Source organism: Chiloscyllium punctatum, chromosome 26 (assembly GCF_047496795.1).
Source record: "Chiloscyllium punctatum isolate Juve2018m chromosome 26, sChiPun1.3, whole genome shotgun sequence".
In the NCBI taxonomy this organism is placed as follows: Eukaryota; Metazoa; Chordata; class Chondrichthyes; order Orectolobiformes; family Hemiscylliidae; genus Chiloscyllium; species Chiloscyllium punctatum.
This window is the reverse complement of record NC_092764.1, coordinates 22,130,576-22,157,336: the sequence shown is the minus strand read 5'-3', so window position 1 is coordinate 22,157,336 and position 26,761 is coordinate 22,130,576. Positions and strand designations below refer to the sequence as shown.

Here is a 26,761-nt window from a genome sequence, read left to right as displayed (position 1 = left end):
CCGTAGTGTTAGGTAAGGGGTAGATGTAGGGGTATGGGTGGGTGGCGGGGCGGTGTGGACTTGTTGGGCTGAAGGGCCTGTTTCCACACTGTAAGTAATCTAATTTTTCTCAATTGTTATTTAAGCTTTTCTACCTATACTGCACTTGTCTGTTTCTCTGATACACATAAGTGTTTGAGTAACTACAATTTCAGCTTTACTTTTGTCCTTGGTTAAACCCAAATCTAACTTATTTGCAAATTCTAAAGTTATGGCCTTTTTCTTTCCTTCTAAACATCCTTGGCAAATTTGACAATTATCTTCCAATCCCAGAAGCTCTCCAGCATATTTAAGTGCCATTTCTTTAACTTTTAGTTTAAACAACCACAAGTCACTGAAATTAAATTAATTGTCTCACCTATGTTTTAATTAAAGATATAGGATACTAATCCACAAGTGTTTCAATCTGCTGGGACTTTTCGTACCCCCAAATCTATTCAAACCTGTCTAAACCAGTTCAAATCCCGATGTCGAGCCCCCAAACTGTTATGACACAGGGTAAACCCTCCTGTTTAATTTAAACCAGCAACATAGAAAATATTTATCCCATGCAGTAATCTGTGAAAATTCAAAAGGCCAAGAACTATTTAAAGTAAAAATTAACAACTTTATTTCTTAAAGTATGAGAGAATAATTAACTAACAACTATTTACAAGTCCTTCTTCGACCCTATCTTTTACTTTCCCTTTGATGATACTAGTCTGATAAAACCCCCGATTAAGATTTACTGAAAAAAATTCAAAATTCAAGACCAGCCAGCTGTCGAATTTTCACTTTGCAGATTTGCTCTCCAGGGCGGTGTTGATGTTTTTCTCTGTGCAGACGCCTTTTCTGGATAGATACATCTCAGACATTCTGACTAGCAATCTATCAGCTGTTGGTTTTCTCTCAACTGTTCAATTTTTCCCAGTCTTATACCCCCAAAGCATCGGATTGTGTCATTGACTTTTAATATTGTCAAGATACTAAATTCAAACTGGATTGGAGTTTGTTTTTCTTGGGGGAGGGACAAGTATAATTTAAACTGATTGGCCTATTTCAAGTTTGTTTTTGTCTCCAGGCAACCAGCTACCCTGGCTGCTGGACCACATGTTATATTGTATCTTCTTCAAACCACTTGGTGCTGTCAATTAGTTCTGCTAGCTTTTAACTCTCTTAAAGGTACAGTACACCCACATCTTCATAACAGTAGAGTCGCAGGTAGATAGAATAGTGAAGAAAGCATTTGGTATGCTTTCCTTTATTGGTCAGAGTATTGAGTACAGGAGTTGGGAGGTCATGTTGCGGCTCTCCAAGACATTGGTTAGGCCACTTTTGAAATACTTGCAATTCTGGTCTCCTTGCTATCGGAAGGATATTGTGAAACTTGAAAGAGTTCAGAAGAGATTTACAAGGATGTTGCCAGGGTTGGAGGATTTGAGCAATACAGAGAGGTTGAATAGGTTGGGGCTTTTTTTCCCTGGAGCATCTGAGGTTGAGGGGGTGACCTTATAGAGATTTATAAAATCATGTGGGGCATGAATAAGATAAATAGACAAAATCTTCTCCCTGGGTGGGGGAGTCCAGAACTCAAAGGCATAGGTTTAGAGTGAAAAGGAAAAGATATAAAAGAGACCTAAGGGGCAACTTCTTCATGCAGAGGGTAATATGTGTATGGAATGCGCTGCCAGAGGAAGTGGTGTAGGCTGGTACAATTGCAACATTTAAGAGGCATCTGAATGGGTATATGAATAGGAAGGGTTTGGAGGGATGTGGACCAGGTGCTGTCAGGTGGAACTAGATTGGGTTGGGATTTTTGATTGGCATGGCCAAGTTGGACTGAAGTATCTGTTTCCATGCTATATGTCTCTATGACTCCAAGTCTCTAACCCTTTTACCCTTACAGATACTCAAAACTTGTTGAAATGTTTCACTGTCTCCATTTAAATGTCATTGCTCATCAGTTGGTTTCTGGAGCTTACTTCTTATGAACTTTTAAGTTTTGGGATATATGCTGATTATTGCATACTGTTCAGTACTATTTACATTGTTGCAAAAATCAAAATAAATTACTCCTCCATATTAAATCTTTAGGTTCAACCTAATTGATTAACCACAAGTTCCATCCTATGAATTGTGGCATCTTCATACCCACAATATAGAAAGTTTATACCTTCTGAACTTCTAATAACCTGCAAATTTCTAAATAAACACATTAATCTGGGATTTTCACAGACTAATCTTTTCTACTGGGGTGACCACTTCCCCTGAACTGCCCAATATTCCAGTAAGAAGAAAAAACTAAGCCCACTTAACAATGTATTGAACACAAGCTAATGGATTTTAGTGTTATTCTACCTGTTATAAATCATCACAGTATAAACAGTTTTCCATTAACACTCCAGGAGCTCTTGGTCACCTGCTTTCTGACACATTCTGAGCTAGTTCATTGTTCAGTCAGTGTGAGACCTAGTTTTACTTTTAAAATACTCCTCACAATGTGACCAATACACATATGCCACTATTCTGAAATCCAAATTCTAAAAATGTAATTAGCACATATAAATCACCCACTTTTCACTGAGCATTGAATTTTAGGAAAGATATGAAGCTACTAGAGAGGTTGCAGAAAAGTTTCACAAGAATGATTACAGGGATAAAAAGTTTCATTTATGTAGTTAGATCGGGGAAGCTGGGATGGTTTATTGAGGAAGGAAGATTACGAAGAAGGCTAGAGTGTTCAAAATCAGGGGTTTGAACTGAGTGAATAGGAAGAAACTATTCTTCTTGCCAGATGAAGTGCATCAATTTAAGGTAATTGGCAAAAGAAACAATAACATTTGAAGAAAGCTTTCTTACTTAGCAAGTGACGTAGATTTGGAATTCACAGACTGAGAGGATGATGGAGGTAGAATCATAGAGTCACACAATAATAGAATCCCTACAGTGCAGAAGGAGGCCATATAGTCCACCTAATCTACACCAATCCTCCGAACAGCATCCTGTCCACACCCATACCCCCACTCTATTCCCAATAACCCCACATTTACCTTGGCTAACCTACTTAGCCTGTACATCCCTGGACACTTTTGGCAATTTAGCATGCCAATCCACCTAACCTACACATCTTTGGACTGTGGGAGGAAACCGGATCAGTCAAGCTTTCAAAAAGAAATTAGATAATTCTCTCAAGAGAAAAAGTGGATTACAGAGATAAGACAAGTGAGTGGCACTAAGTAGTCTTAAAAAGTCCTGCCTTGAAAACAATGTGCCAAATAGTCTCTTCTTGCATTGTAATCATTCTGTGATACTATCACATGATCCTAGAATGATGAAGATATAACAAGTACAATAAATAAAGGCATACAATTCATGGAGTTTATCTGGATTTTTCAAATGACATTTGATTATGTGCCACTTAAGAAGCTACTTCAAGCTACTTCTTGATGGTAGAGGTTATATACTAGCATGGACAAAGGTTTGGCTTAACAAAAAGGGATTGGAGAGTTGGGATAATTGGCTTATTGTCAGGTTGGCACACTGTAACTTGAAGAGTGTTAATAGAATCAAGGCTAGGTCCTCAATTATAGATGATCTATACTAATGCCTTAGATGTAGGGACTGATTGTATTGCTTGAAAAGTTACCGATGATACAAAGATAGGCAGGAAAACAACTTATGAGGAGGTTACAAAGCATTTATAAAGGTCATGTGAGTGGACAAAGTAAAGATGATAGAATATAATGTGGGAAAAATGAGGTTCAACTTTGGCAAAAAGAATAGAAAGAGAGAATATTATGTAATTGAGAAGAGGCTGCAGAATATTGTCCCAAAATGTCAGCATACAGATAGAGTAAGTTCTATTGGCCTTTATTGCAAAAGTGGGTGGAGTATAAAAATGGAGAATTCTTGCCACAGTATACATAAAAAAGTAAAATTGCCAATGTCCTACCAGAGAATAGGGCTAGGTCTCTCATTCAAGTGAGAGACAACTGGTAATGGTTTAACCTGAGAGTTACCATGCCTCAGGCAAAAGGGAGAGGTTGAGAAGGAAAGTCCTTAATGGTAACCTCATACAGTGAGGGCATTTAATCCACAATGTTGGTATCCGCAAACCAGCCATCAAGCCAATGGAGCTAACTCAATAAATGTAAAGTTGGAAAAGCGCAACAGGTCAGACAGCATCTGAAGAGCAGGAACATCAATGTTTCAGCCAAAAATATTGACTTTCCTGCTCCTCTGATGCTGTCTGACCTGCTGTGCTTTTCCAGCTTCACATCTATTGACAGTGGCTCCCAGCATCTGCAGTCCTTACTGTCTCCAACACAGCTAACTGACAAGTGTATAGGATACTTTTGAGTCAAAATATTGCAGATGTTGGAAATTTGAACTAAAAATTTAAAACACCAGAGAAACTGAGCAGGTCCAGTAGTATTTGTGAACAGAGAAAAGGGGTTAATATTTCAAGTTCAACATGATTGTTGGTACTGAAGAAGAGTCATAATAGACTCAAAACGTTAACTCTGCTTCTCTCTCCACATATGCTGCTGGATCTGCTGGGTTTTTTTAGATTACTTATAGTGTGGAAACAGGCCCTTCGGCCCAACAAGTCCACACCGACCTGCCGAAGCACACCCACCTAGACCCATTCCCCTACATTTACCCCTGCACCTAACACTACAGGTAATTTAGCATGGCCAATTCACCTAACCTGCACATTTTTGGACTGTGGGAGGAAACCGGAGCACCTGGGGGAAACCCACGCAGACACAAGGAGAATGTGCAAACTCCACACAGTTGCCTGAGGTGGGAATTTAACCCGGGTCTCTGGCGTTATGACTGTGCCACCGTGCCACCCTGTTTCTCCAGCACTTTCTGATTTTATTTTCAATATCACTCTTCTCTGGAACCCAAAGATTTGGTTACATTGGAAGCAGTTCAAAGGTTCACTAGGATGACTCTACTTATGAGGAAAGTTTGAATATGTTGAGCATATATTAATTGACGTTGAGAAAATAGAGCTGTAATACAGTTGAAACATATAACACTTGACAGGTTGCACCCTGAGAGGATGTTTCAACTTGTGGAGTAATCTAGGACTGCAGGGTACAGCTTAAAAGCAAGGAGTCTCCCGTTTAAGATGGAGATGAGGAATCGCTTCTCTCAGAAGTTTGAATTCAGAGAGCAATGGATACTAGCTTACACCTGCTAGATTGACTTTTGGTTGACAGGGAATCAAAAGTGTTACATGTCAGATAAGAAAGTTCGTTATCTTAACAGTTGGATCAGATGATCTTATTGAACAATCATTTCCTATTTCTTATGGTGTTTTGGCTGACAACCTTTCTAAGTCAAATTTCTGGAAAGGCCATTCCTGCTTTATTTTCCAAGTTTTTAACTTTATTTATTATCACCCCCCTTCCTTGTTTTCCTGCAAACATCCCAATGCTTTTTCTAAAAATTATGATATTTTTGTAATTTTCCAATTACCCTGATGTTGTTAAACCCCTTGGAACAGGTGGCACTTGAACCTGCGTTCACCTGGCTCAGGGGGAAGGCAAACACCACGTGATTTCAGGTGGGCGTGGTTACAGCTGTAAGGGTTGCGGAGGCAGTGGTAGGCGGGACTCCACTGGGATTAGTCGTTGTCTGATTGGCGAGTTGTCCACCAGGCCCGCTCTCCTATTGGTCTGTTGCAAACGCCATTGAATTGACGTGCGCGGCCTTCCGCGCCGGGCTGACGGTGACGGGTAATTGAAGAGATGCCGTTCGCCGAGAATGGCCAGGTGGCTGTGAGAGTGAGCGAACTCTCGGAGAGACAATCAGTCAATTCAGGCCGGTAATGATTGAACATGTGTTTTTATTTGCCCCATTTTGCTATTTTATTTTGGACCGTGTTTGCGATGGACGCTGCCGTGGGCCAGTAAGCGCATGCGCAGATGCTAGTGCTTGGGAATCCACCCTCCCCCTGGTCCTCATTTCCCCCCCCAGAGACACACAATGCTCCCCATCTGTCACAATCTACACCCCCAATGATCCTCCCCATCTTCAGCCCCCTCCCACCCGCACCCCATCTCTCACAATCTGCACCCTCAATGATCCTCCTCATCTCACCCCATCATCCTTTCTCTCCTCCCCCCCCCCCCCAAATATGTTGTGGTCTCTCATTCCTGAAGGCTGTTTTACAATTAGCCCTTTTTAATTGCATAATACTAGGCCTAAAATAACCTGTCTTCTCGTCACTCTTCAACACACTGCTCTAGAAAACCAAAGGTATAGCTCTCCAGAAACTCATCCGCCAATTCTTTAATGCCTCATCGGTTCACCCAGTCAAAATGCAACCCATCAACTGGAAGGCATGTAGCATACTTGCCTCCAGTGATCAGAGCCAAGAACGTAGTGCTGGAAAAGCACAGCAGGTCAGGCAACATCCGAGGAGCAGGAGAATTGATATTGAAGCCTTTATTGGTCAGAGTATTGAGTACAGGAGTTGGGAGGTCATGTTGTGGCTGTCCAAGACTTTGGTTAGGCCACTTTTGGAATATTGCGTACAAATCTGTTCTCCTTCCTATCTAAATGATGTTATGAAACTTGAAAGGGTGCAGAAAAGATTTACAATGATGTTGCCATGGTTGGAGAATTTGAGCTATAGGGAGAGGTTGAATAGGCTGGCTTTGTTTTCCCTGGAGCGTCCGAGGCTGAGGGGTGACTTTATAGAGTTTTATAAAATCATGAGGGGCATGGATTGGATAAATAGACAAAGTCTCTTCCCTGGGGTTGGGGAGTCCAGAACTAGAGGGCATAGGTTTAGGGTGAGGGGGAAAGATATAAAAGAGACCTAAGGGGCAACGTTTTCATGCAGAGAGTGGTACGTATATGGAATGAGCTGCCAGAGGAAGTGGTGGAGGCTAGTACAATTGCAACATTTAAGAGGCATCTGGATGGGTATATGAATAGGAAGGGTTTGGAGGGATATGGGCCGGGTGCTGGCAGGTGGGACTAGATTGGGTTGGAATATCTAGTCGGCATGGCCGAATTGAACCGAAGGGGTCTGTTTCTGTGCTGTACATCTCAATGACTCTATAAGCCCTTCCAGCACCACACTCTCAACTCTGATCTCCAGCCCTTACTTTCTTCAGTGATCGGAGCATAGAATACAAGAATTCGCAAGTCATGTTGCAGCTGCACAGAACTTTAGTTAGACTACATTTTGTAATACTGCTTATAGTTCTGGTTGCTGCACCACCAGAAGGATGTGGAGGCTTTGGAGAGGGTGTAGAAACCGTTTACCAGTAAGCTGCCTGGTTTGATGGTTATTAGCTATGAGAAGAGATTGGACACACTTTTTCACTTAAGGGAGTGACCTGATAGATGTTTACAAAATTGAGAGGCATGGATAGTCATTTATGAGGGGATGTAGGTTTAAGTAAAAGGAGAAATTTAAAGGAGATGTGAAAGGCAAAGTTTTTTTTTAACACAGAATGGTAAGTGCCTGGAAATAGTTGCCAGAGGAGGTGGTGGAGGCAGATATAATAGCAACATTTTAGAGATATGTTGACAGATATGTGAATAGGCACGGAATACTGGTATACGGACCACGTAGAGACAGAAGGTTTCTTGTTTAGAAAGACGTTATGTGTCAGCGCAGTTTTGGTGAGCCAAAGCGTCTGTTTATGTGCTGTTCTGTTCTTCATACATTATTCTCCATCCGTTTCCACTATTCTGGGATGCAGTTAGCCAGACATTATTCCAGTTGTAATGGGATTCCTGCTTTCAAATCCTGTGTTTTTCTTTTCAAACAGGTGCTAATTGAAAAGATTTGTAAGGAAATTAAGACTGAAATTAATTTACAAACTTATGGGAGACTGAAACTAGTTGAAACCATACAAAAGGACTTCAAGCCATCAGAGCTCAAATGAACCTAGTAGTACATTTCAGACAGGCTGAAGATGAGAGGCTCGATGCAGAAGTTTAGGATAGACAAATGTGCACATATAGTTCTGTTGAAGCTGGGGATCGGGCTACATCCCAGAAAATAATTAGCTGGAAGTCTTTGTGAGGAAGGCAGACTTTTGAAGGACTTTGTGACTGAGATTGTCATATGTGCTGAGTGGATGGTCAAGCTAAATCACAAGATGTACCTTTGTACCAGGTGTTTAATGTGCAGTTCATTTATAATTGACCACAATTTGTTTATTCATGTTTGACTTGTGTTGATTCTAGATTTTAGCGGATAAGTGTTAGCCAGGATGGTATTACTTTGTTTTCCTCATAGAATCATAAACATTATTTTATTTTCAATAGTGGAATTCTGTGGCCTCATTCTTTCATTAAATAACTGGTATTTCAAATTTCTTTTCTAATTCTATAATGATTTACTTGCCTTTGCTGGACTTTACTTGTCTGATTAAGTTCGCTTGTTGAGTCTCAATCTTATTTGTTAAAGCCCCAGTCTAGAGACTAAGGCATGTCATCCAGGCTGACACAACCATGTGATACTGATTGTTGGCAGATTAACCCTCAATGTTGTTTCTTGTGATGTGAAACAAAGGCCTTATCTGCACTGTGATGGAGCAGAAGTTTCCACATAAATTTCCAAGAAGACTTTGGATTTTTCATCCATCAACACTACAAAAATTAACATTGATCCCTTTTACACTCCCTCCCATATTCTTCTGAAATTTATTTTGATGCCTAGTTCTTTTATGTATACCAGCCACTCCTACCCGCTAACAAAAAGGAAAAGTTGAGTATCTTACTGGAATTATTGATTCCATAAAGATTAGGCAATTTTGGTAAGTGAAGATTTGATTGATTTAAGGAGTCATGTCGTACTGCTTCTGGGCGAGAAGTCAGGATTTGATGGCCAGGGAGATATGTTCCATCAACCTGTATTAATGAATGAAGAGGCTTAATTGGTGAATTTACTGGAGTGGCCAGCAGATGGCTGAAAGGAATGTGATAAAAAGTCTTGTGCAGTATTTTGTTTGAAAGCAGCATGTCCCACCCAGCAAAACTTATATTAAGAAAAACTGATCAATTAATGTTTTTTTTGGATAGGTGTTATCAGGAAAGTTGCAATGGAGGGGACAAAACAGTCAAGAGTCTCTCGTCCACACAAGATCAGCGAATCATCAAAGGTCAGTGTCGTCTCAAATTCTTGAAAATCTGCATCTGATATTGTTAGCATTTAATGAGAGAATTGCACAACATAATACACATTGAAATGATTACTCACCTATACAGCTTCAGCAATTCATAAGAAACGTTTTATAGTTATTTTGCTTACTTAACAAGGCTTATTGAGGCTTCCTCCGCAGAATCATGGGTTTGACTTTATTTGATATATTATTGTCACATATACTTAGATACAGTGAAACGTTTTGTTTTGCGTGCAGTACAGGCAGATCATACCATACAAATTTTATGGGGGGATTGAACAAAGTGAGTCATATAAGAGTACGGTGCAAAGAAGGTGCACAGAAAGCAAGGTCAACATTAAATTTGAAGTTTGAGAGGTCTATTCAGAAGTTTCATAACAGCAGGGAAGAAGCTGTTCTTGAACCTGTTGGTACGTGTATTTAAGCTTTTGTATATTTTGCCTGACAGAAAAGTTTGGAAGAGATTATACTTAGGGTGGGAGGAGTTTGTGATGATGATGGCTGGCTGTCCGAGGCAGCTGGAGTCAGCAAATGGAAGGTTGGCTTGCATGATGGACTGGGCTGTATTCAGAACTCTTCGTAATTTCTTATGGTCCTGGGCAGAGCAGCTGCCATACCAAGCCGTGATGTATCCAGATAGAATGCTTTCTATGGTGCATTTGTAAAAGTTGGTGAGGGTTCTTATGGACCTGTTGAATTTCCTTAGTCTCCTGAGGAAGAAGTAGTGCTGTGCCTTCTTGAGCATGACATCAACATGGATGGTCCAGGACAGATTGTTGGTAATTGTCACTAGGAACTTGACACACCCAACCACCTCCATCTTGGCTCCGTTAATGGAGATAGGGGCATATCACCCTCCTTGATTCTTGAAGTTGACGATTAGCTGTTTAGTTTGGCTGACATTTGGGGAGTGATTGTTATCTTTACACCATGCGACCAAGCACTCTATCTCCTTCCTGTATTCTGTCTCTTCATTGTTTGATATCCAACCTACGATGGTGGTGTCAGCAAATTGTAGATGGAGTTCAGATGAAAATGGCCCCACAGTCCTGAGCGAACAGGGAGTACAGTAAAGGGCTGAGTATGCAGTCTTGCGGGGCACTGGTGTTGAAAATTGTCGTGGAGAAGTTGCTGTTGCTTATTCTCACTGATGGTGGTCTGTGGGTGATGTATTTTCTAATGGCAGGTGCACTTTTGTTGAACAGGTCGTTAAGTAGCATTCAGTTTAACTAGCATTCAGTCACTTTACCCAGTAAAACGCTTGTGTGTTTCCTATGGTACAATAGTAGTCAATGTTCCTTCTAAGATGTAAGCAGTCACACAGCAAACTGGAATGTACTGTACACGGGCCTCAATCAACTTTGCCAGTTCAAGCATCGTGAAAGTCACAATTTTAAAATATAAACTGCAAAAGTTGTATTCTGCTCTGTTCAAAGTAAATTTGGAAATTAATTAACAATGACTACAACTGAAAAGTACTTCACTAGCCGTGGTAAACTTAGTGGCATCCTGAAGTCATGAAAATACCAGTCGTTTATTTTTGAGATTGGCAAAACAGAAACTGTTTTCCTTGGGGAAAAGGTTGCCCTGAGATTTGTTAGGGCTTTTCAAAAGTGGGGGCAGAGGGGCAGTTTATATTTGCGACACTACCCACGACCTTGACCACCTCCAGGATGTTTGTTTCCCCGGCCTCCGCCTCATCTTCACCATGGACATCCAGTCCCTGATCCGCCACGATGAAGGCCTCCAAGCACTCAGTTTCTTCCTCTCACGCCGTCCCAACAAGAACCCTTCCACTGACACCCTCATCCGCCTGGCTGAACTGGTCCTTACCCTCAACAACTTCTCCTTCCAATCCTCCCTCTTCTTCCAAACCAAAGGGGTAGCCATGGGCACCCGCATGGGACCCAGCTATGCCTGCCTCTTTGTTGGGCTCATGGAGCAGTTAATCTTCCGCAGTTACACTGGCACCACCATCCACCTGTTCCTCCGCTACATTGATGACTGTATTGGCGTTACCTCGTGCTCCCACAAAGAAGTTGAACAGTTCATCAACTTCACAAACCCCTTTCACTCCAACTTCAAATTCACCTGACCATCTTGGCAACCTGCCTCTCGTTCCTGGACCTCTCTGGCAACCGACTAACCACGGACATCTACTACAAGCCTACCGACTCTCTTAGCTACCCAGACTACACCTCCTCCCATCCTACCTCCTGTAAAAACGCTATCGCTTATTCCCATTTCCTTTGCCACATCTGTTCCCAGGATGACCGATTCCACCTTAGAAAATCCCAGACATCCTCCTTCCAAGATCTCAATTTCCCTTCCCACGTGGTTGACACTGCCTTCCATCTCCTCCACTTCCTGCACCACAGCCCTGGAATCCCACCCCTCCCAACGCAACAAGGACAAAAACTCCCTGGTCCTCACCTTCCACCCCACCAACATCTGCATATAACACAGTGCCATCCCGTATTCCCAATTCCTCCGCCTCCGCCGTATCTGCTCCCAGGATGACCAGTTCCACCACAGAACACACCAGATGGCCTCCTTCTTTAGAGACCGCAATTTCCCTTCCCAAGTGGTTAAAGATGACCTCCAACGCATCTTGTCCACATCCCGCACCTCCGCCCTCAGACCCCATCCCTCCAGCCGTAACAAGGACAGAACCGCCCGGTGCTCACCTTCCACCTTACCAACCTTCGCGTAAACCAAATCATCCAACGACATTTTTGCCACCTCCAAACGGACCCCACCACCAGATATATATTTCCCTCCCAACCCATTTTCGCCTTCCACAAAGACCGTTCCCTCCATGACTACCTTGTCAGGTCCACGCCCCCCAACAACCCACCCTCCTGTCATGGCATCTTCCCCTGCCACTGCAGATATTGCAAAACCTGCGCCCACACCTCCTCCCTCACCTCCATACAAGGCCCTAACGGAGCCTTCCACATCCATCAAGGTTTTACCTGCACATCCACCAATAACATTTATTGTATCCGTTGCTCCCGATGTGGTCTCCTCTACATTAGGGAGACTGGACGCCTCCTAGCAGAGCGCTTTAGGGAACATCTCTGGGACACCTGCACCAATCAACCACACCACCCTGTGGCCCAAGATTTCAACTCCCACTCTGCCGAGGACATGGAGGTCCTAGGCCTCCTTCACCTCCACTCCCTCACCACCCGACGCCTGGAGGAAGAACGCCTCATCTTCCGCCTCAGAACACTTCAACTCCAGGGCATCAATATGAACTTTACCAGTTTCCTCATTTCCCCCTTCCCCCACCTCACCCCAGTTCCAAACTTCCAGCTCAGCACTGTCCCCATGACCTATCCTACCTGCCTATCTTCTTTTCCACCTATCCACTCCACCCTCCTCCCTGACCTATCACCTTCATCCCCACCCCCTCTCACCTATTGTACTCTATGCTACTTTCTCCCCACCCCCACCCTCCTCTCATTTATCTCTCCACCCTTCAGGCACTCTGTCTGTATTCCTGAGGAAGGGCTTTTGCCCGAAACGTTGATTTTCCTGCTCCTCGGATGCTGCCTGACCTGCTGTGCTTTTCCAGCACCACTCTACTCCATATGTTAGATCATCCTCTGCCACTTCCGCCACCTACAAATGGGCCCCACCACCAGAGATATATTTTCCTCCTTACCCCTATCAGCATTCCAGAGAAATCATTCCCTCCGCAACTCCCTCGTCAAGTCCATGTGCCCCACCAGGCGCAAGTGAGTACTGCAGATTCTGGAGATTAGAGTTGAGAGTGTGGTGCTGGTAAAGCACAGCAGATCAGGCAGCATATTAGGATCAGGAAAATCAATGTTTTGGGCAAAAGCCCTTCATCATGCCCCCCACCAGCCACACCCTACTCCCGCACCTTCCCCTGCCACTACAGGAAGTGCAAAACCAGCACCCACGCCACTCCCCTCACTTCTGTCCAAGGCCCCAAAGGATCCTTCCACATCTGACAGAAATTTACCTGTACCTCCACCAATGTCATTTATTGTATTCGTTGCACGCGATGTGGTCTCCTCTACATCGGAGAGACAAGACACCTACTTGCGGATCATTTCACAGAATATCTCTGGGACACCTGCACCAACCAACCCAACCACCGCGTGGCTGAACACTTCAACTGTCCCTCCCACTCCATCAGGGACATGCAAGTCCTGGCCCACCTGCATCGCCAAACCCTTACCATCTGATGCCTGGAGGAAGGACGCCTCATATTCCGCCTTGGGAATTGCACATGATCGATGTGGATTTCAACAGTTTCCTCATCTCCACCTCCACCCCCCCTCCCATATTCCAGCCCCAAGCCTCCAACTCGCCACTGCCCTCCTGACCTGTCCATCACCTTTCCCATCTGTCACCTTCTTCCCTCCCCTTCATCTACCTATCACATTCTCAGCTACCTCCCTCCCCCATCCACCTCCCATTTATCTCGCAGCTCCCTGGCCCACAAGCCTCGTTCCTGATGAAGTGCTTATGACTGAAACGTCGATTCTCATGCTCCTTGGATGCTGCCTGCCCTGCTGTGCTTTTCCAGCACCCCGCTTTCGACTCTGATATCCAACATCTGCAGTCCTCCCTTTCTACTGGAGGGGTTTCTAGACTGAGTAGATGGAGGGGGAACTGTTCACAAGAATTCAGATTTAAAGGTCATGCATTCAGGTTATGGGCAGAAGCAGTGGGTGACATGACAAAGAAACCTTTTTACACTAATAGAGAATTGGTATCTGGAATGCATTGCCTGAGTGTGGTGAAGGCAGATTCTTTTTTTTTCTTTTTTTTTACCCCCACACTCCCGCCTAACTGCGGTAGTGCTTATCTTTTTCCCCAGCACCCATGGTGTGTGTGTGCAGGTGTGAGACACAAGGTGCAAGAATCTTTATTCAAATTTCCACCACCAGGAAGAAAGGAAACACCCGAATGGCCAGTGACAAGCACTGTCCTTCACATCAAAGGGCAAAGCTAAGAATTAGATGATTATCTGAGGAGAAACAATTGTGCAGTGTCATGGAGAAAAGGCAGGGAGTGGCACAAGGTGAATTGCTCCTTCAGAGGTCCGACATGAGCTGAATGGCCACCTCCTCTGTTGTAAGCATTCTGTGATTCTACATCCAAACACTGAGCATAAAGGATGTGGATCCTGGGGTTGCCAGTCGAAAGAGCAGCAAAGGCTATGAATGGAGACATACAGTTTATAAAGTGGAAATGCCCAGATCAGCATAGTACAACACTAGTACTGTGTGGTATAAAGTACCAACCATCAACAATGAAATTGGTTTTAGGTAATATTGTATAGAGCATAGTGTGATTTGTTAAAATAGATAAGTCCCCTGGGCCGGATGGGATTTATCCTAGGATCCTCTGGGAAGCCAGGGACGAGATTGCTGAGCCTTTGACATTGATCTTTAAATCGTCATTGTCGATAGGAATAGTGCCAGAAGACTGGAGGATAGCAAATGTGGTTCCCCTGTTCAAGAAGGGGAGTAGTGACAACCCTGGTAATTATAGACCAGTGAGCCTTATGTCAGTTGTTGGTAAAGTGTTGGAAAAGGTTAGAAGAGATAGGATTTATAATCATCTAGAAAATAATAATTTGATTAGGGATAGTCAGCACGATTTTGAGAAGGGTAGGTCGTGCCTCACAATCTTATTGAGTTCTTTGAGAAGGTGACCAAACAGGTAGATGAGAGTAAACCAGTTGATGTGGTGTATATGGATTTCAGCAAGGCATTCATTAAGGTTCCCCACAGTAGGCTATTGTACAAAATGCGGAGGAATGAGATTGTGGGAGATATAGCAGTTGCAGAGATCAGTAATTGGCTTGCTGAAAGAAGACAGAGGGTGGTGGTTGATGGGAAATTTTCATCCTGGAGACCAGTTACTAGTGGTTTACCACAAGGGTCGGTGTTGGGTCCACTGCTGTTCGTCATTTTTATAAATGACCTGAATGAGGGCGTAGAAGGGTGGTTTAGTAAATTTGCAGACAACACTAAGGTCGGTGGAGTTGTGGATAGTGACGAAAGATGTTGTAAGTTACAGAGAGACATAGATAAGCTGCAGAGCTGGGCTGAGAGGTGGCAAATGGAGTTTAATGCGGACAAGTGTGAGGCGATTCACTTTGGTTGGAGTAACCGGAATGCAAAGTATTGGGCTAATGGTAAGATTATTGGTAGTGTAGATGAGCAGAGAGATCTCGGTGTCCAGGTACACAGATCCTTGAAAGTTGCCACCCAGGTTGACAGGGTTGTTAAGAAGGCATACAGTGTTTTAGCTTTTATTAATAGAGGGATCGAGTTCCAGAACCATGCGGTTATGCTTCAGATGTACAAAACTCTGGTGCGGCTGCGCTTGTATTGTGTGGAGTATTGTGTACAATTCTGGTCACCACATTATAAGAAGGAAGCTTTGGAAAGGGTGCAGAGGAGATTTACTAGGATGTTGCTTGGTATGGAGGGGGAGGTCTTATGAGGAAAGGCTGAGGGACTTGAGGCTATTTTCGTTGGAGACAAAAAGGTTGAGAGGTGACTTAATAGAGACATACAAGATAATCAGAGGGTTAGATAGGGTGTACAGGGAGAGCCTTTTTCCAAGTATGGTGATGGCGAGCAAGAGGAGGCATAGCTTTAAATTGAGGGGGTGATAGATATAGGACAGATGTCAGAGGTAGTTTCTTTACTCAGAGAATAGTAAGGGTATGGAATGCTTTGCCTGCAACGATAGTAGATTTGCCAACTTTAAGTGCATTTAAGTCGTCATTGGACAAGCATATGGATGTACATGGAATAGTGTAGGTTAGATGGGCTTCAGATTGCTATGACTGTTCAGCGCATCATCGAGGGCCGAAGGGCCTGTACTGCGATGTAATGTTCTATGTACACAGAAATTTTTTGATAGTTTGATTAGTTAAAGAAAAACTGAGCAGTACAGATCAAGATGACTTTAAACTTGACTCTCATTCCAGTTTAATAAATGAGGTACATTTGATGATCACACAAAATGCATTTTTACAACTAAGCCATACCACTTCTCTTTGTTGTGAGCTGAAGTGACATCTCTGACATTTGCCTTCAACTCATTGCCATGTAAGTGTTTCTAATCTTTTAACATTTTGATTCTGCTCTGGGCCAATTGTTTTTATTAACAAGTTGCACGGAATTTATTAAATTTGCCACAGTAAATGTAAAAGGGTGATAATGAGAAGACTTTTTGAGAAGACTTGTAGTTCAGATGATAAGTCTATAAGTTAGCCCACTGAGCTTGAAAGTTTGTTTTCAGACGTTTCGTCACCATACTAGGTAACATCATAGCTTCACCACAGACTCTCAGACCTCTAAAAAGAGTGATATTTTTAAAAAGGCAATGTAACCAGATTTGGAACACTTAAGTTGTGACATTTGGCTAACTGGCCCCTTGTCTCCTTGGTGAGTTCTTCTCTTGCTGCGGGGCTTTTTGTTAAACGTTGCAGCTTAATAGCACTCGTTAGCCATTAACTCTGTGCGTGGTCAGTGATATCCTTAAGCTGTAATGTGCATTTCCTGTGTTAGTAAGCCAACTCTCAATCACAGATTTGCTAGATGGTCTATGGCCAATTTCTAATTGGGTTCTTCAGGATGATGGTCATCTTATTGCTGTCCCTTCTTGTTATCTCTGACGAGTTTCCTAAAACTGTGGTCTTTACCTTTTTTTTAAGCCCTAAATCACTTTGTGAATTTAGGTGCAACCAGGACCTACCCTGAAGAATATATTGAATAAATAGTCAAGTAAAAGCATAAAACTGTAGATGTTGGAAATCTGATGTAAAAAAGAATGCTGGAGGAACTCCACAGATCTGGCAGCATCTGTGGAGAGAGAAACAGCTAACATTTTTAGTCTGATATGACTGATCAAAAGGATTCTGGGTAATCCAATATGGAGAATGGAGAAAACAACATTGTGGCTGCAAGAGGTGCTTTTTTTTTGAGGTATTTTGGGTTGGAGCTGATTTCCTCGAATTTCAGGAGCAGTAATTACTGTTTCATAAGCTGTTGCACTGTTTGGAACTTTGGAGATAAAACGATCAAAACAACAGCACTTGAAAAAGGACAAGGAGAGACAAGTGCAGAGGTCAGTGACTGCTAGAGAAGGTGGTGGAGGCTGGTACAATTACAACATTTAAAAGGCATCTAGATGGTTATATAAATAGGAAGGGTTTAGAGGGATTTGAGCCAAGTGCTGGCAAATGGGACTAGATTAATTCAGGATATTTGATCGGCATGAATGAGTTGGACCAAAGAGTCTGTTTCCATGCTGTGCATCTCAATGACTCTGTGTTATGTTCCTACTCTTAACCTGCAGTTCACAATTCAGCTTTGATATTCCATTAGGAACCAGAAGTCAAGCAATCACATTATATGACAGCTCAAAGCTGATTTTAAGATGTGATGATTTTGAGCATCGGATCTAAATGTGTTGGCAGGACCTTCCCTTGACTTAACTATATCACATCAGCATGGAGAATTACTTCACTGTAGGATTTAAATAAAAGGTGCTGAAGGGCTCTTACTTGAATTGACTTAACTTTCATTGCATCATATTAAAAAATTCATTAATTTTATTTGCTAATGCTTGTTGGTGAATTATAAAATGACAATTGACAGAGGGGTGAAATCAGGATAATTCTGCGATAAACAGCAAAATCTGTATTTGAACCAAACATGACTGGTGTACAGTCAGTTGTGATGGAGATCTGTTTCTTGACTGGAATCATTCTCAAGCACTTATGTGCCTTTTGAACTCGTTGTAGATATCTTTGCCCTTGTTCTCTCCTTAAGGAGTAAAAGGATGAGATGATCCTTTTTTGCACAAAAGTAATTAGCTGGGTTGTGTTTGTCATGTCAATGGATTAATTGAATTCATATTTCAAAGATTCTATTATTGCTACTGTGAAAGCACTAAGTGATATGCTCCAGATTGTTCTTAAAGTCTCTGAATAAAGAGTCAGTGGCACAGTTATTACTTCATTAATTATTTCGCTCTCTGTGAGTGATTTTTTTTTTTGTTTTTCCAGAAAATTGGAAAACTACCCTTGAATTGATTGTGCATTGTACCTGTTGCCATTCCAAATTCCCCTTTTACTCACAACATCACAGAGTCATAGTGATGTACAGCACGGAAACAGACCCTTCGGTCCAACTCATCCATGCTGTTCAGATATCCCAACCCAATCTAGTCCCACCTGCCAGCACCCGGCCCATATCCCTCCAAACCCTTCCTATTCGTATACCCATCCAGATACCTTTTTAAATGTTGGAATTGTACCAGCCTCCACCACTTCCTCTGGCAGCTGTGTGAAAACGTTGCCCCTTAGGTCTCGTTACATCTTTCCCGTCTCACCCTAAACCTATACCCTGTAGTTCTGGACTCCCGACCCCAGGGAAACGACTTTGTTTATTTATCCTGTCCACGCTCCTCATGATTTTATAAACCTCTATCAGGTCACCCTTCAGCCTCTGATGCTCTAGGGAAAACAGCCCTCCAGCCTATTCAACCTCTCCCTATAACTCAAATCCTCCAACCCTGGCAACATCCTTGTAAATCTTTTCTGCACCCTTTCAACTTCCACAACAGCCTTGTGATAGGAAGGAGACCAGAATTGCACACAATATTCCAACAGTGGCCTAATCAATGTCATGTACAGTCGCAACATGACCTCCCAACTCCTGTACTCAATACTCTAACCAACAAAGGAAAGCATACCAAACACCTTCTTCAATATCCTAACTAAATGCAGCTCCATTTTCAAGGAGCTGTGAACCTGCACTCCAAGGTCTCTTTGTTCAGCAACACTCCCTAGGACCTTACCATGAAGTGTATAAGTCCTGCTAAGATTTGCTTTCCCAAAATACAACACCTCGCATTTACCTAAATTAAACTCCATCTGCCACTCCTCGGCCCATCTGATCAAGATCCTGTTGTAATCTGAGGTAACCTTCTTCACTGTCCACTACACCTCCAATTTTGGTTTCATCTGCAAACTTACAAATTGTACCTCTATATTCACATCCAAATCATTTATATAAATTATGGACCCAGCACCGATCCTTGTGGCACTCCACTGGTCACAGGCCTCCAGAGTGAAAAACAGCCATCCACCACCACTGTCTATCTTCTACTTTGAGCCCGTTCTGTATCCAATTGGCTAGTTCTCCCTGTATTCCATAAGATCTAACCTTGCTCACCAGTCTTCCATGAGGAACCTTGTCGAATGCCTTACTGAAGTCCATATGGTTCATGCCCACTGCTCTACCCTCGTCAATCCTGTTTGTTACTTTTTCAAAAAACTCAATCAAGTTTGTGAGACATGATTTTCCCATGTGCAAAGCCATGTGGACTATTCCTAATCAGTCCTTGCCTTTCCAAATAGATGTACATCCTGTCCCTCGGGATTTCCCCCAACAACTTGCCCACCACCAACGTCAGGCTCTTTGGTCTATAGTTACCTGGCTTGTCTTTACCACCGTTCTTAAACAGTGGCACCACGTTTGCCAACCTCCAGTCTTCCGGCACCTCACCTGTGACTATCGATGATACAAATATCTCAGCAAAGGGACCAGCAATCATTTCCCTAGCTTCCCACAGAGTTTAGGTCCTGGGGATTTATCCACTTCTATGCATTTCAAGACATCCAGTACTTGCTTCTTTGTAATATGGACATTTTTCAAATGTCATCATCTTTTTCCCTATATTGTATATATTCATGTCCTTTTCCATAGTAAACACTGATGCAAAATAATTGTTTAGAATCTTCCCCCATTTTCAGCGGCTCCACACAAAAGCCGCCTTGCTGATCTTTGAGGGGCCCTATTCTCTCCCTCGTTACCCTTTTGTCCTTAGTGTATTTGTAAAAATTCTTTGGATTCTCCTTAACTCTATTTGCCAAAGCTATCTCATGTCCCATAGAGAAACGAGAAGAGAAGGCCATTCAACCACTTGAATCTGTTCCGCCATTGAATAGGATTGTGGCTGATCCGACATTCCTCACGTCCACTTACTTTTTACAGTTGTGAACAAAAATTCATTTTCCCATTTCATGTGGATGTTGTACATTTCTGGCTTCTTTTTAGATGGTCAGGTTCTTTGCTTGTTATTATTGCTTCACTTTTGTAGTTCCTGACACCACTCTGCCACTGGTGATGTTGCAGGTAGATCTTTAGATCTGTGCTTCTGGAGCATTCAGATTGTTGCTGCCTGCTTCAAATATGAAGGTATTGAAGGTCATTTTGGTGCTTCTGATTTTTTTTTTCCCAGGTGCCCTGGATACTGGATGTGGGTGTGTTAATATTCCCTGTAATTGTTTTTTCCATCCTTTATGGGCCTATCATATAGACAGCTAAAGAAACAAAGCTGCAGGTCCACAGACAGAGAGACTATGTGAACATGATGGGCTGAATAGCCTCATATCTTTGCAATATTGCAATATATTGGCTTTACACATCAGTTCCTTTTTTTTATATTGCATAGGCATCGCAGAATTTTCCATGCAATGACAGTCCATCTGGCCCAACTGAAACATAATGTAACAAAATTGAGGGTTTGGTTAAGAAAAAGAAGGAAGCACATGTCAGGTGTAGACAGGATAGATCGAGTGAATCCTTAGAGTATAAAGGAAGTAGGAGTATACTAAAGAGGGAAATCAGGAGGGCAAAAAGGGGACATGAGATAGCTATGGCAAATAAAATTAAGGAGAATCCAAAGGGTTTTTACAAATATGTTAAGGACAAAAGGGTAACTAGGGAGAGAATAGGGCCCCTCAAAGATCAGCAAGGTGGCCTTTGTATGGAGCCACAGAAAATGAGGGAGATACTAAATGAATATTTTGCATCAGTATTTACTGTGGAAAAGGATATGGAAGATATAGACTGTAGGGAAATAGATGGTGACATCTTGCAAAATGTCCAGATTACAGAGGAGGAAGTGCTGGATGTCTTGAAATGGTTAAAAGTGGATAACTCCCCAGGACATGATCAGGTGTACCCGAGAACTCTGTGGGAAGCTAGAGAAGTGATTGCTGGGCCTCTTGCTGAGATATTTGTATCATCGATAGTCACAGATGAGGTGCCGGACGACTGAAGGTTGGCAAACGTGGTGCCACTGTTTAAAAAGGGTGGTAAAGACAAGCCAGGGAACTATAGACCGGTGATCCTAACTTCGGTGGTGGGCAAGTTGTTGGAGGGAATCCTGAGGGACAGGATGTACATGTATTTGGAAAGGCAAGGACTGATTAGGGATAGTCAACATGGCTTTGTGTGTGGGAAATCATGTCTCACAAACTTGATTGAGTTTTTTGAAGAAGTAACAAAGAAGACTGATGAGGGCAGAGCAGTAGATGTGATCTATATGGACTTCAGTAAGGCGTTCGACAAGGTTCCCCATGGGAGACTGATTAGCAAGGTTAGATCTCATGGAATACAGGGAGAACTAGCCATTTGGATACAGAACTGGCTCAGAGGTCGAAGACAGAGGATAGTGGTGGAGGGTTGTTTTTCAGACTGGAGGCCTGTGACCAGTGGAATGCCACAAGGATCGGTGCTGGGTCCACTACTTTTTGTCATTTACATAAATGATTTGGACGTGAGTGTAAGAGGTGTAGTTAGTAAGTTTGCAGATGATACTAAAATTAGAGGTGAAATGGACAGCAAAGAGGGTTACCTCAGATTACAACAGGATCTTGACCAGATGGGCCAATGGGCTGAGAAGTGGCAGATGGAGTTTAATTCAGATAAATGCAGGGTACTGCATTTTGGGAAAGCAAATCTTAGCAGGACTTATACACTTAATGGTAAGGTCCTAGGTAGTGTTGCTGAACAAACAGACCTTAGAGTGCAGGTTCATAGCTCCTTGAAAGTGGAATCGCAGGTAGATAGGATAGTGAAGAATGCGTTTGGTATGCTTTCCATAGTATTGAGTACAGGAGTTGGGAGGTCATGTTGCGGCTGCACAGGACATTGGTTCGGACACTGTTGGAATATTGCATGCAATTCTGGTCTCCTTCCTTTCGGAAAGATGTTGTGAAACTTGAAAGGGTTCAGAAAATAGTTACAAGGATGTTGCCAGTGTGGAGGATCTGAGCTACAGGGAGAGACTGAACAGGCTGGGGCTGTTTTCCCTGGAGCGTCAGAGGCTGAGGGGTGACCTTATAGAGGTTTACAAAATTATGAGGGGCATGGATAGGATAAATAGACAAAGTCTTCCCTGGGGTCGGGAAGTCCAGAACTAGAGGGCATAGGTTTAGGGTGAGAGGGGAAAGGTATAAAAGAGACCTAAGGGTCAACTTTTTCACGTAGAGGGTGGTACGTGTGTGGAGTGAGCTGCCAGAGGAAATGGTGCAGGCTGGTACAATTGCAACATTTAAGAAGTATTTGGATGGGTATATGAATAGGAAGGATTTGGAGGGATATGGGCTGGGTGCTGGCGGTGGGACTAGATTGGGTTGGGATATCTGGTCGGCATGGCCGAGTTGGACCGAAGGGTCTATTTCCATGCTGCCCATCTCCGTGACTCTATGACGGTAAATAGAACAGAAGGGCCACTGGACCCAAAATATTAATTCTGCTTTCGCTCCACAGATGCTGCCGGATCTGCGGAGTTTCTCCAGCAGTTTCTGTTTTTGTTTTAACTCAAGACTATACTTTTGATCTGAAGCCAATGGAGAGGATTACAAAAGGAGGGGGAAAGCAAATTGTCATATACATTTTTCTCCCTTGTTTCCTGAGTCAGGTTAAATCCAGGAAGACTACTATGTTTTTGTCAATGTAGCCTCAGTGGTGTAGATATGCTACTATACACTCCTTCCGTAACATGGATTTGCTTAGCAAATCACTTCCATGATATTTATTAACATTATTAGTTTATTATCAGTTAAGATTTGATTTCTGGAACCACGTGTCAGTGTTTAATGAGAATTTTTCCCACCGTTACTGGCAAAATATGTTGTGCAGAATTCAAAGATTCACGCTGAGTAAAGCCAAGTGTCATTATTATCTTCTTTCTCCTTCCACAGTCTTACCCTGGATCTGCTACCTAGTGGATTGCACACTATCCCTCCCCTGCCACTAATTCATTATGGACTGAAGCAAATTGAGAAAGTAATGTTGCCTATTGAAATTGAATTGAGAAGTTCTTCTGGATCTGCTTGTTAATGGCTGACTAGCACCCTAATGTTCATCATCCAATTGTTTAAAAGTTCACAAAGTTTATGGTGGTCCAATCAGATAAGCCCATTGAACATTATATCAATGTTACAGGCATCCACAGCTTAAAAACCTATACTTCAATCTATAAAAGACAAACTCATTATTTTTAATGCCATCCAAACTATAAACATTCTATACTTACAATAAATGTAACTAAAAATAGTTATAATTTCACAAATTTTAAGTCAATACATATCTCCATTACATCTCCAGTACATTTCATTTCTGCCAAATTTGTTTTTTGGGGAAAATAATGGAAATGATATTAGCCAGTTGCTAATATTTCAAGTTTTGATGAAGGGTCGTTGACTTGTAACATTACTCTTGTTTCTCTCAACAAGATTTGACCTTCCATATTTCCAGTGTCTTCTGATTTTGTTTCAGATCTTCAGCATCAACAATATTTTATTTTTGCTTGACAGGTATATTTTATTTTCTGTCATTTAAAGATTTTTTTAAATGGATTTTAAAGAACAGTGGAGTTAATTTGAATTTACACAAATTAAGGGGTTGAGCAATTGTTAAGATACAAGCTGCCGGATCAGGAGTCATTTTATGGGTAACAATTAGTTTATTTATTGGTATTTTCTTCTCTGTATTTGTTCCTGGGGACAATCAGATTGCCTGAATACAGCAAAGAAACAGAAATTGGGCAAAGCAGCATGTGATCCTAATGGAGAATTGTTAATTTTTCATTTCCTCATTGATTAATTAAGGTGAAACTGTTCTAATATTGATATTAACAACTGATTTTATTTTTCCCAGTATTTGATAAAAATTTATCCCATAGCCTCAAGAACAGAAAACCATTCCAACTGATACAGGACTGGACACAACACTTACTTTATATTCCAAGTGATGAGATGTTATCTTCCTCCTGCATTTATACTTTTTCAGTGAAAAAGAGGGAACACATGATAGATCAACAAAATAGGCAATAAAATCTGATCAATTCATTATACTGAAATGTTTGAGTAATGTTCTTAATGACATCCTTGGCCAGTATTGAGTCCTCAAAACCCTATAGATTTGGTGTGATTTCACGGTATCCATATCACTTCGTAGACACAGTCTGCTAACTCCGTAGTACTTGCGTTGCGGGAGTGAATAAGTTGTGGTATGCAGCATTGTTGATCGGCTAATTGCCTCTATTTTTACATTTTTGGTATTTATTTAGATCGTTACAACATTTTATATATCAAAACCTGAAACCTATACAAGCAGATATAAAATTTAACCATTATGAGTAGACCGTATAATTTTTTTCTCAACGTTAACCATAATCACTGGTTATTTTGTGGTGATTTGCTGTTCCAATTACTTAAAAAAAAGATAGTATTTGCGTTTGAATACATACTTATTTATGCCATTACAAAAATATCACAACATTGTTTTGATTGCTGTGGCTAAAATGATAAATCCACAAAATGGTGCTGCACTTAAAATTATACTGGCATCCAGCTGAACTTAAAGGCAAATTGATTTTCACAATTTGAGAACACAGCTGGATTGAATTGTCTGATTGCATAACTACTTTCGGCTGCTGGCCAATTTAGCAAAACAACACTTTTTGAATTGTTTACATTGCAATTACATACTGAAGATGTTTGGAAAGCAATAAAGAAACAAATATAATTGAAAAGGATTTAGATGTGATTACTGGTCATAATAATGGTGAATATTTCTAGTGGAGCTTGTTTCAAACTAATTACTATTAAGCCAAATGGGCATTAGTCTGTATCAAAACAACCTATTCGGTCTTCTATTGGGTATTGAGTGATCCACAACACTGCAGTTTGTGTGCTTGTAAGTGAATACTTAAATATATGGTGTGAACTCAAAAATGAAATGAACAAGTACATAAGTATCTCAATAAGCACAATCCTAGGATTTCCAAAGTACACATTTTGACTCAATATGCTAAATGAAAAGTATGTTGATCTTAAAGTGAATTCTCTTTCAGGTATACAGATGGGCTGATCATTCTAGTGTCATCCTTCAGGGGCTAAATGAGCAGAGACAGAAGGGACTGTTCTGTGATATCGTGCTTGTGGCAGATGAACAGAGAGTGTCAGCCCACAGGAATCTATTGGCTGTTTACAGTGACTATTTTAACTCTATGTTTACAATTGGAATGAGGGAAGCTTATCAAGAAGAAGTTGAGTTGGTTGGAGCCTCTTACATAGGTCTGAAAGCTGTGATTGACTTTCTATATAGCAGCGAGCTCCCTTTAGATGGTGGAAACATTGACTATGTGCTGGAAACTGCTCATCTTTTGCAAATTTGGAAAGTAGTGGATTTTTGTTGCGAGTACCTGGAGAATGAAGTTAGTGAAGAAAACTACCTTTATCTTCAAGAACTAGCCTCAATTTATGACCTGGAGCGACTAGACTGTTACATCGATAGTTTTATTCTGCATGGTTTTGGTACACTTTCCTTCACTCCAGAATTTTTGCAGAACATATCTGTGCAAAAACTTTGTCTTTATTTGGACAGCAACAATGTGCAACATGAATGTGAGCATGATTTGCTACAGGCTGCACTGCAGTGGCTAACACAGAGTCCTGATCGAGTGCAAGATGCTCGCCTTGTCCTCAGAAACATCCATTTCCCACTTATACCTAAAAGTGATCTATTGCAACGTGTTAAACCAGCAGTGTGCTCCCTACTTCCCAAAGAAGCAAATTGTGAAATGTTTTTGGAAGAAGCAATATATTATCATAATAACATTACAAAACAACCGGTACTTCAGAACAAACGTTCTGCCCTTCGCTCGGATATTGAAAGACTGTTGTTTATTGGTGGGGAGGTGTCAGAACGTGGAGAAGAGCTAAGTGATGATATGTGCTTCTTTGATGCAACAAAAGGGCAATGGTTTTCTGAAACAATGCTGCCTGCAAGACGGAGCCATCATTGTGTCACTGTCTTTGGAGGATTTATCTTTATGGCAGGTGGAAGCTCATCTCGTGATAATGGAGGTGATGCAGCTTCAAACATCCTTTATAGATATGATCCTAGATGTAATCAGTGGTTCAAGGTAAGTTACTTCTCTTCTATAACTTGGCCTCACTTCTGTTCAAACATGAAAAATGAACACAAAAATAAATTTTTCTACAGCAATACTTACAGCTTCTTCCAGGTGTACGATTGTCATTACCTTTGTTGTAGAGGACAAGTCACTTACAGAGATTGATGGCCTTGTATATTAAGTTGGCAGAAAAGCTGTAAAAGGCAGCTGAATAAATGGGTTCAAGAAACTGTTGTTCACGTCCCTTGAAAAGTTAGAGTTTTGTTCCCGATCAGTAAGAGAAATATTGAAACCTC

General features: G+C 41.8%; 1 protein-coding gene across 1 annotated transcript in view; it reads left to right on the top strand.

Annotated features, from left to right (window-relative positions):
- The first annotated feature begins 5,724 nt into the window (after nt 1-5,724).
- Nucleotides 5,725-26,761, top strand: part of klhl36 (kelch-like family member 36) — a 32,443-nt gene continuing 11,406 nt past the window's right edge. Inside the window, exons 1-3 of the mRNA XM_072595933.1 lie at nt 5,725-5,857; nt 9,079-9,158; nt 25,401-26,474. Of these exons, the coding sequence (XP_072452034.1) occupies nt 9,099-9,158; nt 25,401-26,474 (1,134 nt within the window). The 5' untranslated portion in view covers nt 5,725-5,857; nt 9,079-9,098. The remainder of the gene's footprint in view (nt 5,858-9,078; nt 9,159-25,400; nt 26,475-26,761) is intronic.